The 26,080-nt window shown below is 37.0% G+C and overlaps 1 protein-coding gene across 1 annotated transcript in view; it reads right to left on the minus strand.

Annotated features, from left to right (window-relative positions):
• UTRN (utrophin) overlaps window positions 1-26,080 on the minus strand; it is a gene marked incomplete at both ends in the record, with an annotated part of 425,527 nt that overhangs the window by 302,815 nt on the left and 96,632 nt on the right. Inside the window, 8 exons of the mRNA XM_084229017.1 lie at window positions 839-988; window positions 3,099-3,233; window positions 7,432-7,611; window positions 9,390-9,560; window positions 14,332-14,487; window positions 15,142-15,255; window positions 24,780-24,992; window positions 25,663-25,808. Of these exons, the coding sequence (XP_084085143.1) occupies window positions 839-988; window positions 3,099-3,233; window positions 7,432-7,611; window positions 9,390-9,560; window positions 14,332-14,487; window positions 15,142-15,255; window positions 24,780-24,992; window positions 25,663-25,808 (1,265 nt within the window). The remainder of the gene's footprint in view (window positions 1-838; window positions 989-3,098; window positions 3,234-7,431; window positions 7,612-9,389; window positions 9,561-14,331; window positions 14,488-15,141; window positions 15,256-24,779; window positions 24,993-25,662; window positions 25,809-26,080) is intronic.

Below are 26,080 nucleotides of genomic sequence, written 5' to 3' on the forward strand. Positions count from 1 at the left end.
TTCATTTCTTTCTACACACAATGACAAAACATGAAAATACTTCATACATAACACATCAGAGAACAAAAATGTGTCATTTATTATAAATAAATTTTGGAAAAGTGGGGTTATGAATCAGCTATGAATCATTAAAAACATAAAATATATCAAGAATGCCTATCAGTAGAGTGAGCATATAAATCTATTCTGTCCATTTTTTTGTAAGTACTAACATCTTTATTGTGGCAGAAAGCAGCATTCTATGCATTAACTCAATTTTACAGTAAAAACATGTTTTTCTAAACAAGTTCTATAGATACACATTATGCTGAGCCATTATTTGCTGCACTTTGGCTTATGTTTGATGCTATTCATGATCTAAATATCAATAGTTATTATTTAATGTTGAAAAGCATCTAATATCTAGCTGACCTCCTATCTAAAAACAATCTCCATTCTCTAATTACTGCTATAAATATGGATGTTGTGAATCATTCTGAATATGTGTCCAGAGTTTGCGTCATTTAATAATAGCAGTTCAAGTCACATTCTGCTAGGTCTAATATTTACTAGGATGATTCTCAGTTATACTCTTATATACAGCTATCATATGGTCTTGAAAGGAAATTAAATTGTTTATAAGTAGCAATAACCTCAAAGATAATATGTTTTAGTCATCAGGTTCAGCCTACCTTAGAAGTTAAGTCTACTCTTCCCCACCAAGTTCAGTGCCTTTCACACACATCTCTCCCCACACCCCCCACCTCCCCATGACTGCTGGCTACTAGTTTTTCCCCTTGATAAAGAGTCTTGAGGTCATATACACCCAATCAACACTCCTGCTTATCCCGACTCTTACAAGGCGACTCAGTTCTTCATATCGACTGTTGAAAGCCTCCAATTTCTCACTGATTATGTCATCGAGGATTCCCCCATCAATTAAAGTCTGGCCAAGTTCCCGAATTTGTGTGCGATTGTCTGCTGGATGTCGCAAAACAGATTCTAGAGACTGAACAGGTAGAGGAAAAAGATGTATTAGAATCCAAATGTCAGGGATCCTAAAAATGTCACCCTTTATATTAAATTGCTTTTTCTCAAAATCTACCTACAGAATAAGACCAAAAATCTCAAATTGTTATTGAATATATTACAAAAAATTAGGCCATTTTTCTGTATTTATACAGAAAGCTAGATACTATTTTAGATACATACTTTTATAAACATAAATCTGATTAAATATGAGGGTTAAGTATTATTTCTGAGAGCTAAATATTATTCCTCTATTACAGATGGGAAACTAAAGCTTAGAGAGGTTACATAATTTGTCTACAGACAGACAGTAAGTGAAAAAGAGCTAAGATTCCAACTTGGCTCCAAAGACTTTATAACCCCAAAGTCTTTGATTGAGTTACTATAATATGTGATATCAGTGTATATATCACAAAAGTAATAATATTTAGGAAGAAATACTCTAAAATATTTAAAAGTGTTTATCATAGAGTTTATTTTGCACTTGAGTTTATTCTTCATATGCCATAATTCTAGAATATCATGTTTTAGCTCTCAAATTAAGAAAATATTCACCTTGAATAGGATTTTTTTTTTAAGTGTCTCACTTCCAATGGCTCTTCCAAAAAGAAACAGTATTTGGACTCTTTTCTATTTAGTGTGATAAGGTAGCTCTATCACCCTGATATATTACAGAATAAATTTTTTGATTAGAAATTAAAATTTGACATAAGAAGTAAATCCTTCAGCAGCGATGTCTGAAACTATCTCATTAACAGATTTTCTTACCAATGTGTCCTCATCCACCACTGAGCCCATCATTAGATGGCACCATCCACATGGAAAAATTTCAAATAGAATTGACAGTTTTACAACTTGCCACAATATACATCCTTTGAAGGGTATTTAAGTCTTTTTATTTTTTCATGTCATGATGTGAAACACCAGTGTTGACTTGACATATATTCACATATAACTTCTTCCCTCACATCTACAACAGATGGGGGAATCCAGAGGACGTGTGATAATCACCCTATGAAGAGATGGTACTAGTGCTCCACAAGTTGATTCTAGCCCATTCCTTCTTTTCGTCTCTAAAACTTCTTTCTGTCATTTGATGCCAAAGAACCACAGACAAGGGAAGATACCCAATGTCCAATCTTCAGTCAGTTCCATTTGTCAGGTGTCAACAGCTCTGGAGCCTCAGGGGCTCCAGCCCAAGTGGGGAGTGGACAACCAGGTGATGGCATCATCTTACCAGGTAGAAAATACACATTTTGAAAGTAATTACTTTATGGCTTTTCTTTTTATTCTCTCAATCTCAAACCAATGTTTTGTTTGAAAAAATGGCCTCTTTACTCCAGAAGAGTATCCAGCCTCTAGAATTTTGGTACCATATTTGTCTTTATCCTGACCATCAATCCAGTCCTCCATCTATCACCACATCGTGTCCCTACAGTTTTAAAATCCTATCAACCCTCTTTCTCCTCTTTTTAAGCAAACATACTCTCTTTCCATTTTAATCCATAGAAGGAACAATCATGAAGTTATGCCACCCTCCGTGCTGGGGAACTGGAGAACAATGGTACATCAGTTCTATTTCTTGATCTCCAGCCTCGGAGATTCAAGGGACCTTGAGGGCCCAGGAAGCTTGAGTCCAGCCTCAGCACATAGAGTCCCATGTCTCAAATACTGCCCTCTCCAACTCATGCTTCAACTTTTCATATCTGAAGATAACAGAGTAGAAGTCTTGATAAACACAGTCACAGCAGTGTCTAGTGGGCAAAAATAACTTTTGGAAGAAACAAGAGAGCAAGTGTCCTAGTAACAAAGGCAGGATTTTATCCAGGGAGCAGTAAAAACAAGCTGGGAGATCACAAGCATGCTTTACAATGTCTAAAATATACTAACAAACAGCTAACCACCTCATGAAGCTAAGTTATCGGGTCACCAATAATCTAAATACACATAGTTGTATAAATCAAGTTTACGCTGGAAATTACTGAGGAAGCAAATGTGCTGGTCAAGCATGCATCACTACAATCTTCATTCTAACACCCATTTGACCTCAGTGCAACGATAATAAACAGCTCAATAACACAAGCGCCCACCTCCAAGGCTTCATTGACAGCATCTGTCTTCTCAGGGAGGGTTTCTGTGATCCTCATTCGCTCTTCCAAAGCATTTAGCCAGGTGGTCTCAAGATCCAAATACTGAAGCAGTTCAATCCAACAAGACCACACCTCCTGAAAGCAAGCAAGGGAAAAGAATTAAAGCAGATCAGAAGATATTTCATACATCACCTCTCTTTTTTTTATATGAAAATTTAGAAACTGCTGAAGTCAAATTTTTAAAAAGGTGAAATAAAATCAAATTCTTCAATTTATCTTAACCAACTCAACCAAGGACTGTGCTGCCTCACTCTTAACACTGAATTACAAGGATCTGTTTACATGTCAAAAATAACACTACATAGTTAGTAGAAGAAATCAGGAGGGAAACTTTTTTTAAAATGAAGATAAAAAGTACTCAAAATAGCACACTTTTCAACAATTAGGAAAGGGAACGCCCAGATGTCCACCCAATTCCAGCTCAATATAACCATAATCAATATAACCATTTGCTGTATAATCTTTCCAAGTCCAGTCTAAATTCCATGAGCTTCCCTCTATGAAGAGAACTACATTTCACCCAAGATGGAATCATACTGTATTTACTGTATTAGTATAATCACATATCCCTCATTCCCATGAACTGTCTTGAGAAGGAAGGTTATAATTTTACACTATACTTGAGAAGCCTGCCTGATTAATATATTAAGAAGGAATAGTTCAGCTTGGAATCTCCTGGGCTGGTTCTGTGTTAGATCTGCTGGTTGAAAAGGCACATTTTAGCCTGATCTCCATAGGAGGCATGATTAGCAAGGCAGAGGTCAGCAAATTTTTCCATAAAAGGCCACATAGTAAATATTTTAAGTTTTACAAGTCACATTCCATCTCTGTCACAGATTCTTTTTTGTTTATTATGTGTTCTGTTTTGTATTTTTTTTAACAACCTTTTAAAAATGTACAACCCTTTTTAATTCACAAGTCACATGAAAGCAGGACACAGACCAGTTTGCTCCCTGGTCTAAGACAAAAAGGGAAAAAGTGATGTCTGGTTCCCCCAAATTTTGTTTTTGACTTTTTGTTTGTGTGTGTGTGTGTGTGTGTGTGCTCTTGTGTGTTTTATTTTCTTAATTAACTTTTATTTTCTTACATCATTGTTCATTTTTGTACAAGATTTGATTTCTCCCCTCAGGTGTAAACACCATAATTTTCTCAGCACCATAACTAACCCATGAACCATCACCATAGTCCCTTTTGTTCTTCCCTTCTCTGTTTTGATCACTTTCCCTTTCCCTCTTCTGTTGGTTTTCCCAAATTTGATAGCAGTACACAGGCAGAGGCATCTGCTCAGCTGAAGGCCTGCAGAGAAGCACTTCAAGAGGCAGAAGCAGTCTGTCGCCAACAACACTCGCTGCCCCTGCACAGGACACCTGGCGGGCACTCCCATGCCTGGCTCGACTTCAGATTTGCCATTATCACCAGTGACAACTATTTGCCTTCTATTTCAACTTTATTGAATGGGAGTATTTTCTGAGGTTTTCTGTTAGCCTGTTTTTGCCATTATCAAGTGGGTGTCTGGGATGCAGATAACTTATCTTTTCAGTGCCCAGGCTGCCAGAGTAAGAGGTGCCACACCTGAACACATGCACCTGATCACATTTGCCTTTGGATCTGATGCAGATCACAAAATACTGGATTTCAAGATTGTCACTGTACTCCGGAAGGTCTACATGATCTTGCGTGTGGGAGGACTGGAACTCATTTATGATGAGAGTGCACTATGGTGGATTAATGATGGCCACAGTTTTTTGCAGCTATTCCCATTAAGTGGTGAAGTTGTTTTCTCCTCCCCTAGAAGCTGGGCTGGCCTTGTGTCTTGCCTAGATCAAAAAAATGGCAAAAAGCTGACACTGTGCAAAGTAGAGACCTAGCCTTAAAGAGGACAGCAGCTTCTGCTTTCTCTCTTTTCAAGGCCAGACACCATGCTGAAGGGTGAGAGGCCACTGGGAATGTCCCAGGCCAGCGCCCAGCAGAAGGCAGCTGTGTGGATGACCTCCATATACCTCATGGAAGGGAAAAGAGACCCAGCTGGGCCAAGTAAACCCACAGAACCATGAGAAACAATTAACAGTTGTTTTTTTTGTAAGCCACTGTGATGGCAAGGCTTGTTACACAGCAATTCATAATTGAACATAACTATATATTAAGATATAAAACTATATATTAAGATCTCTACTTTGCACAGTGTCAGCTTTTTGCCATTTTTTTGATCTAGGCAAGACACAAGGCCAGCCCAGCTTCTAGGGGAGGGTGTAGTGTAGTGATAAATATCTGAGGAGATGTGATCTTATTCCCCTGAATCATTTATAGTGCTGTAAACCAATGTTATCTCAATTAAGAAAAGAACTAAACAGAAATTTTAGAGCTGAAGAATATAGGGATAATTGCAACACAATGGAATGGAGTATTATTCAACCATTAAAAAGGATATCTTCCATTTATGACAATATGGACAGACCTTGAGGGCATTATACTAAGTAAAATAAGTCAGACAGTAAACACAAATATGATCTCATCTATATGTATAATCTAAAAATATCAAGCTTCGAGAAACAAAGAGTAGAATGGTGGTTGCCAAGGGATAAATGATGGGGAAAATGGGGAGATGCTGGTCAGAGAGTACAAACTTTCACTTGTAAGAAAAAAATATATTAAAAAAAAACTATAAAACCATTAATGGGGAAAATATACACTAACCTATGGAGAATGTGTACTTCAAGACAGTGGTAAAGGGATGGGATGGAATGGGACAGAAAGAACAGGTTCTATATATTAATTGCCTTTATTTCAAAATAGGATCTGGAAATACATGGCAAATATTAACAGTTATAGCTTCCACCACACTCCATTGGGCTCCCTCCACCCTGTGCAAAGAATCTAGAAATAGTCATGGTAATAAAACTAGATTCTTCTGAAGAATGGCATTCTTAATCTAATTTAGAAATTTGGGCTGTTTCTGCCTAAGATCCCTTGGCATAATTTTAATAACATTAACATTTTGAAAGCTCTTTTTTCTTTCTACTTCTCCTTTCAAAGTTATCAAAGCCTCATCTTTTCTCTTTATCCTTATCACTTTGAGCTATATCTTTACTTTTCTGCCTTAAAGTGATTCTCTCAAACTAATTCCAAAGTAATTCTCAAAGCAATTCCAAGCATGCAAAATATGTTATTTCCCTGCTCATCCTCCAATTGCCACAAACAGGAAGGAGAAATGACTTGGAATACATGGGGGTCTTTTTTTAGTTTGTGATAACTTACGGACCCCATTAATCATTACAACATATCCATGAATTGTTACTTTGATTAATCATAAATAAGAAAACCAAAGTTGACAAAGAAGAAAGCATGATAAAGACAAAGAAGAAAGCATGATAAAATTAATCCAGAGCTCATTCACCAGGACATAAGATGAGGCAAACATAAATCATATTAAGTTTACAAATTTTCTTAATTCTGAAATGAGTAGGTGTTCTATGTTAGACAATATAATAATATAGGGTGAGGTTTTTTTGTTCAACTTGTAGCTTTCAAATTAACTAGTCTGAATTGTGTATATTCATCTTAGTGCAAAACAGATTCAGAACAAGCCAGTAATAAGTGAATTTAGTTTAAATGCTGCAGTTGTGATTGTTTATCATTTTAGGATTTACCATAATACAGTCACTTGTTTTAGATTGAACTTAATTAAATTTGTTATACTGTGAAATTGTCTCTTAAATCTTTTTCAATAAGATGGAACAAAAATCACACTAATGTAAAAAAAAAGGCAAAAACTTCATTCTAATTTAAAAAATCATAGAATCATGCACATTTAAAACCCAAAGCACAGAAGATAAAAGGGTACAGAAAAATGCCAGCACACTCAGCTTCTTCTTTCCCTTCAGGTCACTAAATGTATATACCACACAAAGTTATAAACCTCAGTTCATCTCTGTGTACTCAGCCAGGAAAAATAAAAGAAAGAATTTTGTTCTAGAATGTTCTATCTGGAACAGCCCCTACAGATGATTTGTGATGTGAAAACCTTGATTTCATATATAAAAAAAGTGAGCTCAGAAGATACTAAATGACTTGCCCAAGAACCCTCCACTAACTGGGGCAGGTATTAGTCTCCTATTTTCATGCTTGTGTTTTTATCAACTTCCTATCCAAGAACTAGTTTTCACTTATATTCAGTATTTGAAAAAGAAAACTGGAATTTTTCCCAAGATAAGGAAATGATTGGCACACTGCAGAGCTTGAATCTCAGAAACCCATCACTGAAACAGTAACATACCTCTAGTGTGTGGCACTTGCCACGAATTCTGTTACAAAGAAGTTGGTAGTTTTCCAGCACATCATTCAGCTCAGATGTCAATTCTTGGCCACCAGAGGGCACTTTTGCAGCTAATAACTTGATGTTGTCCTTGAGAATCTTCACTCTTACTTCCTTCTGTAACACATCCTCTTCCGCCCTCTGTTACAAGACAGGATGAACTTTAATTCATCTCCCTTTCTCAGTAATCACTTTCTTTATTATATTTAAAAAATAACTCAACCAAAATTAAGACATCTAGGTGATTCTAACTACCTACTTGGGACATTCCGTAAGTAATCAATAAAGAGCGCTTTTGAAATTAAGAATGCTGACTATAAAATTTCACTACTGTATGTCTTAATGTACAGAGTTCCACACATACATTTTCACTTCATAACAGCAGTTCTAATATCCAAGTTATGATTGCTGCTATTAAATATTTTCAGATTCTGAGTCCATAATATAAGAATCTAAATGAATTAATTTTAAGTGATCACTGGAGATTTACAAATATTGGACTGAAATAAATGAATTTTCACAAAAATTGAAGTGCAAAATGGTAAAAGTATTCTTTAAAAACAATACAAACATTTTTTTTCTCCTGAAACACAGACACACCTTTCCTTCTGATAATTAACAGCATTTCAAATAAGACAGTGCTGTGCTGGGAAGATCTCATACAAGCCAAAGCTTTCACTGACTGTCCCTCCTGCTTAAAATTTGGGAAAATCAGCCTAAAACAGTCTTCTACTCTTCTTTTGCATTTTCTTTACTGCTTCATGGTTTTAAATTTCCTTAGGCTGGGGTACAGTAATTAAGTATAGTTTTTTTAAAAAATCCTAGTAGTTGTTTAGAAGAATAAAAATACAAAGAATATTACCCAATCAAGAGTTTTAATCTCATTTTTCTAAACCCTCCTCATCCCTAGTGACTTTAAGAAACCACAAAACTACAATGCCTATAGTGTAATGGAAGAGAATGAAGGAAGACAGTTCTAACCATAGTAGGCTACCTTGAAATATCTTGCATACTGAATATTTTTAAAGTTTCCACTAAGCTACATTAAAAAAGATTTTTCAATGAAAATACTGGAACTAAAATAAAAGTTCTTTGTCATATTTACTTCAATTCATTTAGAACACATGGGTAAAATGTAATCCTTTTTTTTAATATCTGCACAAAGAGTTTTTCTTCAGTTACACCTCTAGGAAGTTAACTTTGGGCAAAACATTCATCATGTGGCATAATCTTAAAAAAAAAAAGCCTCTAAGATACTCTCTCCTTTGTCTTGAACAATAAAGGACATTTGAAGCAGAGTTAGAAATGTGGGAACAATGCCCAGTTCCTTTATTATACAAAAAAGAGTGTTCAGACTTTTGACACAGGGATAGAAGTTTACAGGAAATATATCATATGGATTCTATTGATATCAAATCCCCTGCTGACGGTCCTACTGCTTCTCTTATCTGCTTTAAAAAAATTTGGTATTCATGTGTGTCCCGTGCATTAGCTAGAAGGGTACACCTGACAAAATAAGGCTACACTCCAACTGAAATAGGAAGTCTCTTTTGTTCCTTAAAAAAAATAATTCCTCCTGGAAAATGTTGGTAACAGTTGTGAAGGTTGTACTACAATTAACGTTGCTGAATTTTGGGGTCATTCTCCATGGCTTTCCAAGATTCAGGGGAGCTCAATGACTCGACTCGTGACCCACATTGAACAAGTAGAAACTCAGATTCCTGGTCCTATTAAAATCATAGGAGCTACCACCCTCTTTTATTTTGATTTGAAATCTTACTTTGAGGGATCATTTGGACAATCACGCTAGCTAGGTAGCTTGATGGATCATCTGGTTGACTGACTGATTGATGAATAGGTTTTATAGGCAGCAGGAGGAGAGACAGAAAGCCTATTGGCACTATTGTTTCCAGTCTTACCTTCATTTCTTCCACAGCACTCTCAAGTTCTTCCGGTGACTTGTACTCAAAATCCCTCTCCAGGTATTCTTCCTCAGCCTGGGCCATCCACTCCTGCATCTCCGCCAAGTCTTTCTTCAGGTTCACTGCTTTTTCCTGACTTTCAGACAACCTACTTTTTTGAGTAACAATCTAGAAAGGAAATGCCATTCACCCAAATGAGCAAATGTTATTAAGTGTCAAATTGTAGTTACTAATATCTAAAGACACTGATAACTTTCCACAAAGTGTCTCAAAATTAAGATAAGACTCATAACATAATTTGCCCCAATGCTGCGACTATAATACTTAAAACAATAATAATTGGATTCTATAAGACATTTTGACTATTAATCTAATCTGGGAAGTATTATAATTTGGAAGTACTATAATTTGGAAAATGTGCAACTTTTGACAGAGAAATCCCAAATGAAGGACTATAGCCTACAGCAATACAAGCATAGATTTCATATAAATTTACTCTAGCATTGTTTATTATGGAAAAAATAATCTGAAGTAACCAAAAAGTGCATTTTTCTCCTTTTTAACAGAATTTCCCATTAAGATTTCACTTTGGGGGCCTCCCCTGTTGGCGCAGTGGTTGAGCGCTGGGCTGCGAAGCTGCCTGCAGCCTTTGCAGCGCTGGTTCGATCCCCAGCCACTGGTGAGGGTCCCACATGGTGCACAGACCTCTCCTGCCGCACGCGCTGCTCCCCTCAACAGTGTATTTCGTCAGTCTGCCTGTTCTGTTCCCTGCTCTGGCTCTGGTGAATTCTCTCACCCTCCTGGGCTTCTGACTGTACCCAGTGCTTATATAAATAAATAAATCTTGAAAAAAAAAATTTCACTTTGGAGCACTGTTTCACAAAATTTTGGTTTTGATAATATACTTGTCAATTCCACACAGAAAAAGTTACACTAGAAAACAGGTGTTTGTCTGAATCTGGCTCACTGACTTAACTATATATTTCAGAGAAGACTAACAAGATTTATGATGACCACGTACATATTTAGAATTTGCAATCTATGTACCTTTTGTATTGAATACACAGTAATGAGTACACACATGTAAGGGGATACCAGTTGTAAGAATACTCCAACTAATTTTATCCCTGAGACTAATTATCCCTGAGACTAATTTCTAGTAATAAAAACCATTAAATTCTTTATTGACAAAGATTTGATTTGCATTTTTGGAAATAACAAATAACAACGTGTGGTTGAGTGGGGATTTGGATCTTTGGACATTGCAATTCTTTAATAAAGATGAATTAAGATGTTGGAATGCTGCCACCCTTCTTCCTGGTTCTTTATTTCTCCTTAAACAATAGAGGCAAGACACACATACACAGATAAATGCATACACAAAGGAAGTGATAAATCAATGCAGAAATTACCAAAAATAAAAGAGTACCATTGATTAGAATGTCCCAAGAACAAGCTCCACTCAGCCCCAGTAATTCATCTCTCAAAGAAAAGCAAAAGGGAAATGAATGAGATGGGAAAAACTCTACTTCAACTCAATAAACCTTGGGTGAAGTGATGCAAGCTGACAAGGTAAATCAAAAATGGAGCCCATCAGCCTGACTCTGGGGTGAGATGGAGCCACATCAATTATCAGGACTTGTACCTGCTGTGTTTTCTCCACCCAAAGCATCAGGTTAGAATTAACTGTGTGTTATCACGTGTGGGTTTTTGGTTCTACTTAAGAATTAAACAGACAAGCTGGATGTCCCATTGGTGATACAATTTAGCAAAACAATTGCTTTAAGTCTTTTTGACTGTCAGAAAGCTTGTTGCCCATCCTGAGGTTGTCATTGACTTTAAAAAAAAAAAAAAGAACAGAAAACAGGTGTTTTGTCTGATCATTTGACTTAGTTATATATTTCAGAGAACACTGGAAAATGTTTTCAGAGACAGTCCCCTCCACCACTACCTGATTTCCACTGTGAGAGGGGATATTGCCCCATGGTGACCGTCCCGCACGCCCATCACTGCCCCACTTCACTCAAGCTCAGTGTCACAGGAGAGGTCACGTGCCAGGGCCTGCCTGGTTGCAAAGTCACCAGTGATGAAGGGCCAGGGCAGGACAGAATAGCTCTCACCAGAGGATGGGAGAACATGTAGTGGCTCTCCTGTCACCACTTTCCAAACAGGACTATAAAAATAAATGGAGCTTTGATTTCACTGCCCCCTCCTGCCCCCAGAATCTAGGAACCTGTTGCCAACAATCTACTCAGTCCTAGCTCCCAAGTCTGTCTGACCAGCAGTTTAATCTAGTGAGTGTCTCAAAAAATATTAGATGGACGACAGAAGATGGATGGATGGATGGATGGATGGATGGATGGATGGATGGATGGATGGATGGATGGACAGACAAGAGAGAAAGGGATGATTCCTGAGTCTCACCAGTAAATACCATAATTTTCAAGAATACAGAGAAACAAGAAAAATAAGATGCTGTGCCAACTTTTTAACAATAAAAAAAAAATCTCAAAATTATAAATAATTATCCTGTGATAATAATATATGCGCAATTGGGGCATTAAAGTTTCTTCCTTTTTTATATCGTGGATATAATTGATGCGCTAGAATGTTTGTTGATTGGTTTTATGTCTGCGTTCCTTCTCAGCAAAATGAAATTTTGGCAATGTTATGTTTAATGGAAATATCTTCAATCTTTTTAGTACTCAAAGAAATAAACAGTCTGTAACTGCTTTGGGTAATTATTCACATAACACACGGCTGCTTCCCTAATGAGGACTTTTTTTTTTAAATCCCATACATTTATTTTCATACATTAAATTAATAATAATTCACAATTAATTCTCTGTTGCTCTAGGTGTATTGTGTATGTATGTATGTATGTAGGTAGGTAGGTAGGTAGGTGGACAGATACAAATTTGTTGGTTAAAAATTACAAAAATACCTTTTTGGATTCCACTTCCCTTTTCTCTGCCCCCTTGATGGAAAATCTCTCCAAGATGGTTACATTTACTGTCCAACTTCCTCACTCCTATTCTCTCCTCAATATTCTCCAACATAACTTTCTTCCCAACACTTCATTGGAGTCTCCTCTCTCCAGGTTATTAGAAGTGCTTGTCAAAAGGAAAGCCTGCTGCCAGGGCTGCCTGGCCTCCAGATGCCTCAGCACAGGGCACTGCAGAAAGCTTTCTCCACTTACTCTTGGGACTTTTTCCCTCTGGTCAGTCTTTCCTTCTTAGCAACCTTGGTCTCTGCCCCCTCTTTCTAGAGGGCTTAAAGAGCCCCATTTGTATGTCTGTATAATATATATTCATTATTATTATATATTCATTATTTAATATAACAATTATTTAATAATTATTGGGAAGAGACGGTCAAAAGAGCACAATGGTTGAATTCATCTATTGAGATCTGGACCTGGCAACTGCAGGGTTCTTATGCCCCTCCCCTGAAAATGTGCAAGTCCAGAAGTCACTCTAAGGGGCCTCCCCTGGTGGCACAGCGGTTGAGCACTGGGCTGCGAGGCTGCAGCACCGGTTCATTCCCCAGCCACTGGCGAGGGTCCCACAAAAAAAAAAAACACAGACGTCACTCCAAGGAGATAGTCTTTAATGTGTGTTTTCAAGGCTCTCTGTGCTGCATATGTGACTTAACACAGCCAAAGCTGCTATTATAAAACTTTCAGATTGGGTGCAGGGCAGCAGGGGGAGAGAAGCACCAGTCTCACAGCCAGACTATGCCTCCTAAGTAAGTTCCCTCGTTCACTAAAACTGCTGGAGTATTCTGGGGTAACTGCCTCCTTCTTTGGTCTCTCCCTGCCTTCTGTGTGTGTTGGTTTCAGATTGTACCAGGAAAGCAATGGTTTCACAGTAATCTCGACCTTAACTCTTCAAGAATGGAAATCAACAGTTCACCTGCTCCTCACCCTGAGTCTTTGCCATTTCAGGAAACAGCATGACAATTCACACAAAGTGGAACTTTGCAAAAAGTATCCTTTATCTTGTATCCAACCCATTATTAGACACCCATCTCTTTTCAAAATATCATTCAAACCTAAGATTTGAATGCTATGACACTTATTCTCACCTTTACCTCCTCACCATTATTATTCTCACCTTTACCTCCTCACCATTACCTCCCTAGTCCAAGGAGCCATCCTTGTTCTCGAAGACCACAGTAAATTCTTAAATAATGTCCCTGTATCCATTCTCGCCTTTCAGAGAAAATTATCCAAATGAAAACATGTGTGATCTTAAAAGATCTACAAAATGTCATTTCCCTGCTCAAATCCCTCACCTTTCCATGAGAAATCGCACATAAAATAAAACTGAAAATCTTTGCTTCAAAGATCATATACCATTCATTCCACCTACCTTCTCACCTCAACTCTTATCCTCCCCAAACCCACTATCTCCTCTCTTCTTTCTATTCCAGCTTCACTGACTTTCTCATTCTTTTTTTAAGATTTATTTTATTTATTTATGCATGCAAGAACTGGGGTCTAGACCAGAAGTATAGGGGGTGAGAGGATTCACCAGACAGAGTGGGGAGCAGAACAGACAGATCTACTGAAATACACTGCTGAGGGGAGCAGCAGGCAAGACAGGTGAGGTCTGCTGTGCCATCTGGGTCAGCTCCCTGCCTGGGGATCGAACTCAGGACACAGTGGCTGCTGATAGCATGATAAGCACTGAGACTAACCCCTGCACCACCAGGGAGGCCCTGACTTTCTCATTCTTTATTAAATACACCGAGCTTATTTCCACCAAAGATCCAAAATGAGCAATCTGTACCCTCCCTTAATTAAAAAGGAATAATGACGCATTTCTTGACCCTAGCAGCCACCCATTTTAGACCACTAGTTTTGAGTCTGGATAGAATTTAGTTGGTCAAGAAAAGACATAATCTACTTTCTTGACAATAAAGTTGAAAAACTCACCTCCTTGCTTAATCTCTCCAGTTGGGTTTGGTAGTCAACTAGCTTTGTCTGCACCCAGCTTTTGATTCCAGCAATAGGGCAACTTTGAAGGTTAGCTTCTATGTCTTTCATGTCTTTCAGAGATGATTCCATTGTTTCTATTTCATTAACAAATGTCTGAACATAAAAAATAAACCCATGTTGAGTTAATTCCTGTATTAGAGGATGCCATAATTACAGTTGGCCTGATGTATCCCTGCAAGTATTATAAGTACGGAGTCAGGACTTTTAACTACTTAAGAAGTACTGTGTCTTAGGAAATTCATTTCACCTGGGTTCTTCATCGAGCCATCTGCCAAATTAGATTGGAAATACTTGACTCTCAGCAGGGAACAGTACTTTTAATTAATTTAGAGAAGCCTAATGATTTCACCAAATAGAAACTGCATGGAGTATTACTGGCAGATTTCATCTGTTAAATATGTTTTCCGTAAAGCCTCACCGTATGGCACGATAAAGAACAATATGCAATCGGTGATAATGACACTAAGATTGTCATTTTCAAATAAACTAGCAGGCCCTAATGCACTAAAATTGCTCTGTTCCCTTTATCCAAAAAATCTATAACCGTGGCCAAAAATAAAAATAGGAATACTATAATCTGTCATTCTTTTATTAACTATCAAGTCAAGAAAAGGCTTATGATGAAAGATACTTTAGCTAGGCCTATTGTCATGTCATAGTCTTACAATTTTAATAACAGCAGCAAATAATAAGATGATGAAGAAAATGCTATTTATTATAGCAGTTCCCTAGATCAGCAGAACTCACAGAGCACTGGTCGAGCTGCCTCTGCAGCCCTTGCGCGTCTCCGCGAACAGCCTGCTCCTTCATTAAGAAGTCTTTCACGCCATCCATCCACTTCTCAATGACTTTCGAATCAGCCTAAATCGAACACAATAACAAAGGGGGATATTACTCAGTGACATTCAACCTACTCTATCTCAAGATCTATTGCTATTGGGAAAAAAGACAACTTTTCAAAAGCTTGATAGCATCATTTTCATTTATTTTATTTCTTTTTTAAAAATTGCCAACTCTGATATTATGATTTTCTTTATTCTTGACTATGACAGTTAGTGGCCATTCTAAATAACTCAAAACACTATCCAGGAAAATTGCTTTTCTGGGTATAATCAGCTAAAAAACTTTTATTCTCATATAATGTAAAACAAATTTTCTCCTAAAGGCAGCTACTCAAACCTAGAATAAATAAATAGCATCGTGGAGAGAATACAACAGATTGTTCTTAGTTCTGCTGTTGAACGCCTTGTTATACGAGAAACCAGTACTTTCTTTTACCCATCTTCTACTAAATTGAATCCAGTTACTATTGATGGTGCTGGGGGTTCAAAATCAAATGAAAGGAAACAATTTGCAAAGACAAAGATATTTCTGAGAGGCAGTATATTGGAACTGGGCCGTAAAGGAGGAAAAAGATCCAAATGAGTTCCAGTTCTAGAGTAAAGTGATGGACATGGCTTTACGAGACCTTCCCTTCTATCTTTGACCAGTCTGATTTGTTCATTTCCCTCGTATTGAGCTAAATGTTCCCATGTACCTTCTTCGATTCTCTGCTTCTCATTCATCCCTAGGAATGGAGATAAATTTACTCTCCTGTTCAGGAAAGCTCTTTGGATTTGAAAGCAGCCACTGTATCTTCCCCTATCCTTATTGGTTAAGCATTCCCAATTCTTTTAGCCATATTTCTAGGACATGATAGCCAAGGCGTGTTGCACTTCCCATTCTAATCAACATGATCAAGAAACTACCTCAATTTTTTAATGTCCAGAACCAATTATTTTTATGAAGTTGGAATGAATGACAAAAATAAATTCTAACTGGTATTTCCCATATGGATATTACATACATGAAACACTAGCTAAAATTAAGTTTTCTTTTTTAACAATAGGTTTTTCTTCTCTTTTGTTTTTTGTTTATAATATTCATGTTATGGTTAACCAGATTATTAATATTGCCATCGCTCCTTCAAAATTTTATTTCTCCTACCTCATATTCTTTAATTGACTTCTATAATAATTTCAGTTCTTGATATTTATATATATTAAATGTTGCCTTATTATGTTAACTAAAATTAGCTGACAATACAACCAAAGGAAGCCAACACAGATTTGAATTTTCAGTTTTCCCCATTAGTACTGGTTAATTCCTCCCAGCTTGCTCTTATCCACAAAGCTGAGAGGCAAGAATACTTTATCTTTTGGAGTTTTTTAATTCACTTTCGGAATTTTTCCAGGTGAAAAAAAAATGGCAATGACAGTGTCTACCCAAGCATTTCCCCAGAAGGACACTATGACATTCATGAATCAACAAACTTTCAACTTAGTTTTTAAACTATGGGAAGCTACAGTGTATTAGCATCTAGCTAGCTTTCCATCTCCTTTATATATATATATATATATATAATAATTTCTTCGTGTTCCTTGAAGTTGTTTTTTTTTTTTTTTTAAGATTTATTTATTTATTTATACAAGCACTGGATACAGTTAGAAGTGTGGAAGGGTGAGAGAATTCACCAGAGCCAGAGTAGGGAGCAGAACAGCCAGACTGACGAAGTACACTGCTGAGGGGAGCAGCGGGCGGCAGGAGAGGTCTGTGCGCCATGTGGGACCCTAGCCCAGTGGCCGGGGATCGAACCAGCGCTGCAGAAGCTGTGGGCAGCTTCGCAACCCAGCACTCAACCACTGCGCCACCGGGGAGGCCCTCCATTTCCTTCTTATGAGGTCATGGAGTTTCTCAAATACTTTACTGAAATCAAGACTTGCCCCAAATGACAGTTTGTGAGTATTATGTGAGCAGTAGGTGAATGCACATGAAAGGTACAACTCAATAAATCTACTTATCTAATAATCTAGTATTCTTCCTCCAAAAAGTAAATAAAAGAAAGCAGCACTTAAATGAGTCTCATCAACGCTTGTTTGTGGTCTTCCTGTTGATTCCTTGTGACCCCCACATTCTTTCCTAAGACAAGTAATATCTCTGGTTGGTCATTTATTTACAGCTTTGCTAGGAACTGATAGCAAGTTTACTCTTCTAGCGTTTAGAAAATAATCCTCCCCTTTAATCAATAAATTCATCCATCTCCATTTTTCTTGAATTTCTCATAAACTGCATAATGTTATCATGGGTAAAAATCCCATGATTAGTGAAATGAAGATTTAGGCATCTGGAAGATCTGTGGAGTTTTTTCCACTTGACTCCTAACGCTAAATGAAAGGAAGCTTGAGCATACAGAGAGAGTTCATGAAGGACGTTTATTCACCATTCATTTAATGCATCGACACTCTCTGTACTTACTGTTCATCCCCATTATGAACTCAAGAACTTAAGAATTCAAGGCAGCATTACCGTTGTGTAACTGGGAAATTCATTAAATCTAGTTTTGAATAGGAAAACTGAGAATCTTTTAGGCCAAGGATTTTTGAAATTTATATAGAAGCATTATATTCACAGGAGATTTAATGAAAATCAGTCTTAACTAAAGCAAGCAGTCTCAACAATCCCAATTGTTGGCATAAAATGGGAAGTTTTAGGACATCTGTCCCTTTCCTTCCTCCTTATCCCCTCTCTCTGATGGGCACAGACTCAGGTGAGACTCCACAGTAGGAGTGGCCAGGGTGAATACATGTCTGCATAAGCTTCTGTTTACTGTCTTTAATTGCTGCCAACATTAATGTTTGCTCTAGCCTGTAACTCTTTCAAAGTAATTGCTTAAAAGTAATTGAAAGAGCTGCTGCTTGGGATACATCTGAATAGACCTGGCTGAATGAAGCTCAGTAGAAGGAAATGAAGATAATGAGAAAGAGCCCAACTTTGGAAGAGCTGAGTAGCAGCAGGTTCCCAGGGCATCCCCAGCCTGTGGCCACACCGTGCAGGAAGGATTATTGAGCCACTAAGGTCAATACTAGTTGCCATCTGTGTGCAGCGAATTGCAGAGCAGAGCTCTGCTTATCCTCTGGTATCTCCTCTTTCCCCAGAAGGAAAATATTGTCTCAATCCTCTTGTAGGAGATATGTACTGCCAAAATTCTGCTCACCTTTAAGTCAATTGTACAGCAAAGAGGTTACACTCAGCTGAGGCACTTCTGAGTTACTAATGTACAATAATGAACATTCAATTTTTTTTTCTCTGCCTCTATCCACCTGCAGATAAACAGGACAGATTGGATAATCTCTAATTTTAATTTATCTTCCTGGGGGCACCTCTGTTCTTTTAAAGCAATATAAAAAAGTACAAGTAAAGTTCTAAAATAAATGTCTCATCACGTCATGCCAAAACACACACACACCAGATACTTACTAAGCTAAGGCAACCATTTCTCATTCTTACTTATGCTCGCAAATTCTTAAGCAAATACAAAATGACCGATATGGTAGTTTGGAAAACAAATTATCAAATATTCTAGCTTGGAAGAATCAAAATTCTACATTTGGCAATAAGTGCTCAAAAGCAATGACATGTAAGCATTTGGGATGAGCAACACCTTACTCTGGGGTCACAGAAAAGGAATGTGAGGTCATTAACACTTTAACCTTAACCCTATCACACCCCATCCACCTACCCAGACCCTGAGCTAGGGATGGAGGTAATTTGAAGCGTGATTCTGGATGTAAAACAAAAAGATTCCAAGTTACACAACTATCTCCAGGTTTTGTTTACAGCTAAATTCTTGGCATTTTCTTTTGCTCTTCCCCCATCTGCTGGAATGTCCACTACTTCTTAAGCAGTGATTTCTAATGTAAGACATAGGCGAGAAGAAATGTGAAACCCAAATTAAAACAGTAATTAAAAGTAATAGGGTTTCTATTTCATTTGGTTTGATAATATTCATTAACCTCAAAACACTCTTTAAAAAGTATTTCCTCATTTAGCGGGGAAGACTAGGGATGACCTTGCTACTATATTTACTTATCTGAAACTCAGTTTTCTTAAAGCTATGATTTAGACTACACCAATATCTCATTTAGTAAAGTAAAATGCATTCTAAATGAGGGGAAAAAACCCTTTATGAAATGATAATCTCAATTGCCTGTGACCCCAGAAGAGTTCAATCAGCCATACTGCATATTAGTCTTATAAAATATTTAACATTGTATTTGGAAAGCCCTGCAAGGCTTTCCAAGCCATTCCAAAGCCTACTGAGCTCCTGCAGGACCCCTTCCGTGCTGTGCATGAGGACATCTGTTCAGTGTGTGCCTTTAACCTGAAGAAGGACTGTGACTTAAGGGTATCCTGCCACCAAGGTTCACCAGGCATTGCAATCTCAGAGATGCAACCTCACTAGAGAGGTGTAAGTGACAAGATATCTGGAGTTCCCTACAGAACAATCACACACATCACTTCACTTGCTGGATGCCATACTAGGGTCTCACTTGCTGGATGCCATACTAGGGTCGCATGCCTTGGGGGAGGAGAGACACGCCAGTCTTGCAAAATAACAAAAACTGGCTTGAGATAGGGTTGCTGTGAAGTGAAGAGACAGCAGGACCACAGAGAAGGGAATAATTATCTGAGTGTGGGCGTGGTGGTAAGCAAGGTGGGAGGCGGCTTGCAGAAGTTTATTCCTAAAGGTTGAGATAAGAAGAGGCTGCAAACTCCAGAGAAATAAGCAATTGTCCAGGGTTATCTTTGTTGTGACCAGCATAGTCTCCCCACCAGACTCAGCTTACAGAGGGGATGCAGTCAGGGTTTTTGATTAAAGGATAGGAATTAAGAGCAGGCTAGAAGTGGAACTTCCTGGAGTCGGCATGGAAGATGAATTCAGAGGCAAGAGACTGGAAGTGGGAGTCAGATTTAAAGCTTAATGGGATTGTCAGGAGAGGAGATTACAGGAAGTTCTGAACACAGCAGGAAGGATTTAGGGGAAGGAAAGATCTAAAGGGGCAGGAGCACTGGTGAATGTAAGACAAAGATTTGTGTGGGCCTCTGGGATGAGTTTAGGAGTTCCCAATCTGATTGTACAACAGGCGATCTTGAGTAGCAAAATGAAATAATACAAAATATCTTGCAAGTCCTGAATGCAAAGATATTATTTCTGGGCACAAAATATCTATCAGCAGCCTCTTGGGATTTTATAATATTTATTCCCCATAATGCAAAAGAAAATCCTGTCAGTAAAACCAGTCATGACAAAATTACCTTTGTCACATATTTTTAAGTGTTTTGCTACCTGGAAGGAATGGGAGGACTTTCTGTGAGGTAGTTTTTAAAAACACTAACTGATAGTTCAATTCTTTAAACATAAGAGTTGAGGTCATTACTTTGGCATAGAATAGATTTTTCAAAAGAAGAATTTAAAAATGCATATGAATAAGACACTGTGAATCAGAATACATAGGACCAATCTCTACCCATAAAAAAGCCACCGGCTATGAAGACAAAGGAAATGTAGGCAAATGAGCAAGGTACTATTTTTCTATAAATAACACAAAGCTAAAATTGGCACAGAAATAACAAAATCATCCTACAAGTATTGTAGGAAGGTAGTAAAAGAGAAAGCACATAAATATGAAAATATTTTCACAGTTGAAATGTGTTGTGTGTCAGGGGGAAAAATTATTATATGGAGTAATTACCTACTATCTATTTACCTACTATCTATTTAAATATGCCTTATAGAGTTCTAATATCCTTTGTTTCTATTATTATGGACAATTTTCCTGAACTAGTGATATTCACAAGCTTTGTTTTTTATCTTTGATTCTGTTAACCTCAAGCAAGAATTATTGTTAATATTAGTTGCCTCAAGGAAAGGAAATAGTATTAGGGATGAAAGGGAACTCTAAATATTCCTTCTAATTACTTCTCTATTATTCAATTTCTTCACAATAAACAGACTTTATGTATTATTTATATGCTTAAAACTACATTTTAAAAATAAACAAATCAACCTCTTTGTTCCTAAGAAAAAATAATAAATTAACATTGAATCAAAAATCTACTGTCTTAAAATCATGACAAAGACAAGTAAAACTCAAAGGCCAAAAAATTATCCATCAGTGGTACATATACTGTGGAATACTACACAGTCATAAAAAAGATGAGATCTTGCCATTTGTAACAACATAGGTCGACCTTGATTAGATTGAGTTAAGTGAAATAACTCAGGAGAAAGACAAATAACATATGACTTCACTTATTTATGGAAGATACAGAAAGAAAAAAGGAAATGAACAACAATGGAAAAAAACACAAACTGGGCCTCCCTGGTGGAGCAAGGGGTTAAGCACCACACTATGAAGCAATCGGCAGCTTCTGCGGCACAAATTCAATCCCTGGTCAGCTAGGGAGAAACCCACATGGCACAGCAGACCTCTCCTGTCTCGCCAGCTGCTCCCCTCAGCAGTGTATTTCAGTCAGTCTGCCTGTTCTGCTCCCCACTGTCTCTGGTGAATCCTCTCACCCCCTGCATCTCTGGCCTATACCCCAGCTCTTGTATGCATAAATAAATAAATCTTTAAAAAAAAAAAAAACACAAACTCTAAGACTCTGACAAGAGAATGGTAGCAGAGGGGAAAGAGGAAGGAGAGAATAGGGAGAGAACGGATAGAAGGGGACTGACTGATTAGTTGGTGACAGACGATGACTAGAAATTGGTGGTGGGTGTGGTGTGATATAAATAGTTCCTAAAGTGGGAAAATGTATCCCTGGAATCTATAAAGTGATGCAAACTAATGTTGTCTCAATGAAAAAAAGAAAAAATTGCATACATCAGATCATTGAGAAGGAAAACACCTGCTAACCTACAAATGAATTTTTATCATGATTATTTTATATCTCTAGGGGGATGGGAATTAAAAGTTTTTCTAAGTGAACTATGAGTAGCTAAATAATAAGCAATTCTTTAAATAATGGGTATTTCCTTAAAATAATTTAGAATTTTAAAATATATACTTTAATACATAAATATATACTTTATATAGTAAAAATATGAATAAATTGCATAATTAGGAAATACAGACATTGTCAATCCTGTACCTAGGACACAAAGAATAAATTAAAAAATAACGGGACAGGGGACACCCCAGTGGCGCAGCAGGTTGAGCGCAGCACTGTGAAGCTGTCCGCAGCCTCTGCAGCGCAGGTTCGATTCCCAGCCGGCCAGAGAGATACCCACACGGCACGGCAGACCTCTCCTGCTTTGCCCGCTGCTCCCCTCAGCAGTGTCTTCTGTCCGTCTGCCTGTTCTGCTCCCCGCTCTGTCTCTGGTGAATCCTCTTACCCTCCCACGCCTCTGTCCTATATACCAGTTCTTGTATAAATAAAAATAAATCTTAAAAAAAATAATAACTGGACATATAAGTCTGCTACTGTTACAACAAATAAAAAAAATCTAAATATCTAGATACATGCCTGATGTGGGATATTTTAATAGAAACAAGTTTGGCATGCATCCTGCTGGACACTTTAGGTACCTGGATACACTTCATTAGTAACCACAACCCACTAAAGCCTAAGGCTGGATTACCATAACCACAGGAATCTTTTTTATTATTTGGATAAATATTTATTTTCTTTAAATTCCATATTAAAATATTAGCACACATTCAGCTAACCCTAAAATATACCTTTAAGAGTCAAAAAAATTTAACCTTTGGGTTAATCTCTACCTATAAATTTCCCTAACTATATCTCAGATTTAAATTTGAAGACAAAGCAATGATATTTCCAAAAGGTGGGAAGTATTTATTTGATAATTACTCATCCTCAGCACTGCTGACATTTTGGGCCAGGTAATTATTAGGTTGTGGGGGCTGTGTATGATGGATGTCTGTGTGCAGTCCCACCTTGACCCACCAGACAACAAAAGCACTCACCAACACCCACCGCTGTGGGAACCAATAATATACCCAATCATTAAAAATGTCCTTTGGAGGAAAAAATCATCCCTGATCAAGAACAACTAATAATCCAAGCATTGGCTTGGACCATAACCAAAAATTTTAGAATCACCAATAACAATAACTTTGGTCTTTATGGTTGGAAAGAATTACAACAGAAAACTGATAAGATCCACTCGCAAAATTAAAGGAGTCAAAAATCCAAAACTACACATAATACACTTCAAATTAACAAATTATTCTAGTGAGATTTCAGTGTAAAATTGTAGCTTGCACATAAAGAAAACAACCTCCTTCCAGTACTGCACCACACTCATCCTTCATTCTCCTACTGGTCATTCATTGAAATTGTCCATTGACTCCTGGTCAAAAAGCTTCCCTCCAGCTAAAGTGGTCACCAGACTTGAATCCATGTGCTGGATCTCTTCACACTGATCTGTAAAATCTCCAGTTCTTTCCTACCACATGTTCATGGCACTTTATTTTTAAAACATTGTTTTCATAATGTCTTTACTTTCAAACTTTTCACTTTTTTAGCAATTTATTTTTTACATAACTTCTCTTGGGATCTAAATACAATTGTGTGTGTGTGTGAGTATGTGCATGTGCGTGTGTGTACACAAAGGATGGATGGATAGATAGACGGACAGACAGAAAGACAGGGATAGAGACAGAGAACTACACACACAAACATATATGTAATTTCTAAATCTAAATCTTTCATTACTAATCTCATTTCATTCAACGAAAAACACTTAGTGAGCGCCTTCTCTGTGCCAGACAATAGTCCAGAAGTATATCTTGGGATGCCAATGACCACTTAAGGAGGCACTGGGAGGTTGGAGAACCCCTAGGGAGAGAGTTTTTCATTCATTCTTCAAGCAGATATTTCCTATTCAAAAACAAGGTGATTTAGAAAAACCACTTCAACTTTGACACAGGCAAAATGTTAAAATTCTGATTATCTTATCTGACATTGACTTTAACCACTTTCTTTTTTTATGTCCCCATATTAAATCTATGGAACTTTATCACTAGTTCATCTGTTCACATTTTCAAGAAGGATCATGCTTCTGCATGTTTGTGTCCTGTGAATTACTTTCTGTCCCAAATTGCTACTGTTTGTCAATGACCTACTTGATATTTTCAACTCCAAACATATAAAACCTTATAAAAACTATTTCAAACACTCAGCTACCTGGGCAACCTCTACCACTCTAACCAAATCCCAGTCTGTATTTCCTGCAGGCTCTTCATCCTGAAACATTATTTTGACCATTTTTAAGCAATTTCTCTTATCATCAAGGTCCACATTACCTTTACCAAGCAGCTTTTATAAGACAAAAGGAAATAAATATGCTTTCCAACATATTAAACCTACAACTTTGGAAAACAAGTTATAAACCCCAGCTAAGGAAATAAAAAGTATGGAGCTAAAAGGAACGCAAATAATACTCAACATATATACACACTTGAGTCTTTCATGATAATTACTATTTTACACTGTAATAAACTGAAACTCCTAACAGTCTCAAATTTTTGACTTACCTCAAAAGTCCTGAGCCTGGGTGTAATTTCCTCAAGAAAATGCAAATCCTTGGAAACTCTGACACTTAGTTTGTTCCACTTTCCTTGAACATCATCAAATTCTTGCTTACACATTTTTTCTACATCTGGTGCAACATTTTTCCCCAAAGTCTTTGTTTCTTCTGCAAGTTTATATAATGTGGGTTTTTGATTCTCAAGAAACTCATCAAAGGCCTGAAAAAATTTTTAAATATTAAAATTACACACAATAATTTGTACAGATGTAATAATATGGAGTATAAGTAGTCAAATGTCACTTTTTAAAAACTATTTATATGTTGGACATTTAGTAATGAATTTAATCTAGTATATTGATGTTGATATATAATGAGGCATACCTAAAACTTATATAATGTCATAATGCAATATTAATTCTATAAAAATTTAAGTAAAATGCATTTGATAGAAAGATGGGAAAAACTGATGAAAAAATAAGCACAATCAAAAAAGTAAAAGTTTTCTTTCTATCCTATGAAATAGCCATATATTCTAAGGTGAGAGAAGCATTTATATTCAACACAGGAAAAGAACACCTCAGTTCAACCTACAGTCTTCATTTTATTAAAGATGTTTTAATGGATTATTAACAGGCTGAAAATGTCAGGCTAATGGCAACAGAAGGAGAAAATATGCATTTATTCTATTTAAAAATAATAAATAACTTTGCTACATTCTGTGATATGAAGTACAGTAACTATAGTGACAAACCTTCAAATTAAAAAGAACTTGTTGATCAATTTTGACAAAAAATGACATATTATTTTAAATTGCTGAAAAATATTTCAAAATATTTTAAATGAGTTATTAAAAATGACTCGACTACTAAAACCCAAATACATGTTACCTTTCTTTCTTGCAGGGCTTCCTCCACCTTTGCAAGATCATTCAAGACACTCAAAGATGTCTGAGCCTTATTTTCTGAATCATTTAGCAAATCCTTTAATGTTTTCAGTGTTTCCAAATGTGCACATCCAGGTTGGCTCTTCAGGTCTGTTTATTTAAAAGTATTTACTTTGAGAAAAACAATGTTATGAACCTGATATTATTATATATGCCATTTGTTCTATATAAAATAAGTGAATTCTAATATGAATGACATCAAACTCCATAATCTAAATTTGAAATAGGTCTCTGTTAGCTATGGAAACAAATCTTTCCCCTGGCATTTCTGAGAGCCGGTGACTTCAATTCTGTGCATGCCGATGTTTGGAGTCATCCACTAATCCACTATCATTTTTCTTCATTTCATCTCGTCTCCCTGA

Source organism: Talpa europaea, assembly GCF_964194135.1.
Source record: "Talpa europaea genome assembly, chromosome: 2".
Lineage (NCBI taxonomy): Eukaryota > Metazoa > Chordata > Mammalia > Eulipotyphla > Talpidae > Talpa > Talpa europaea.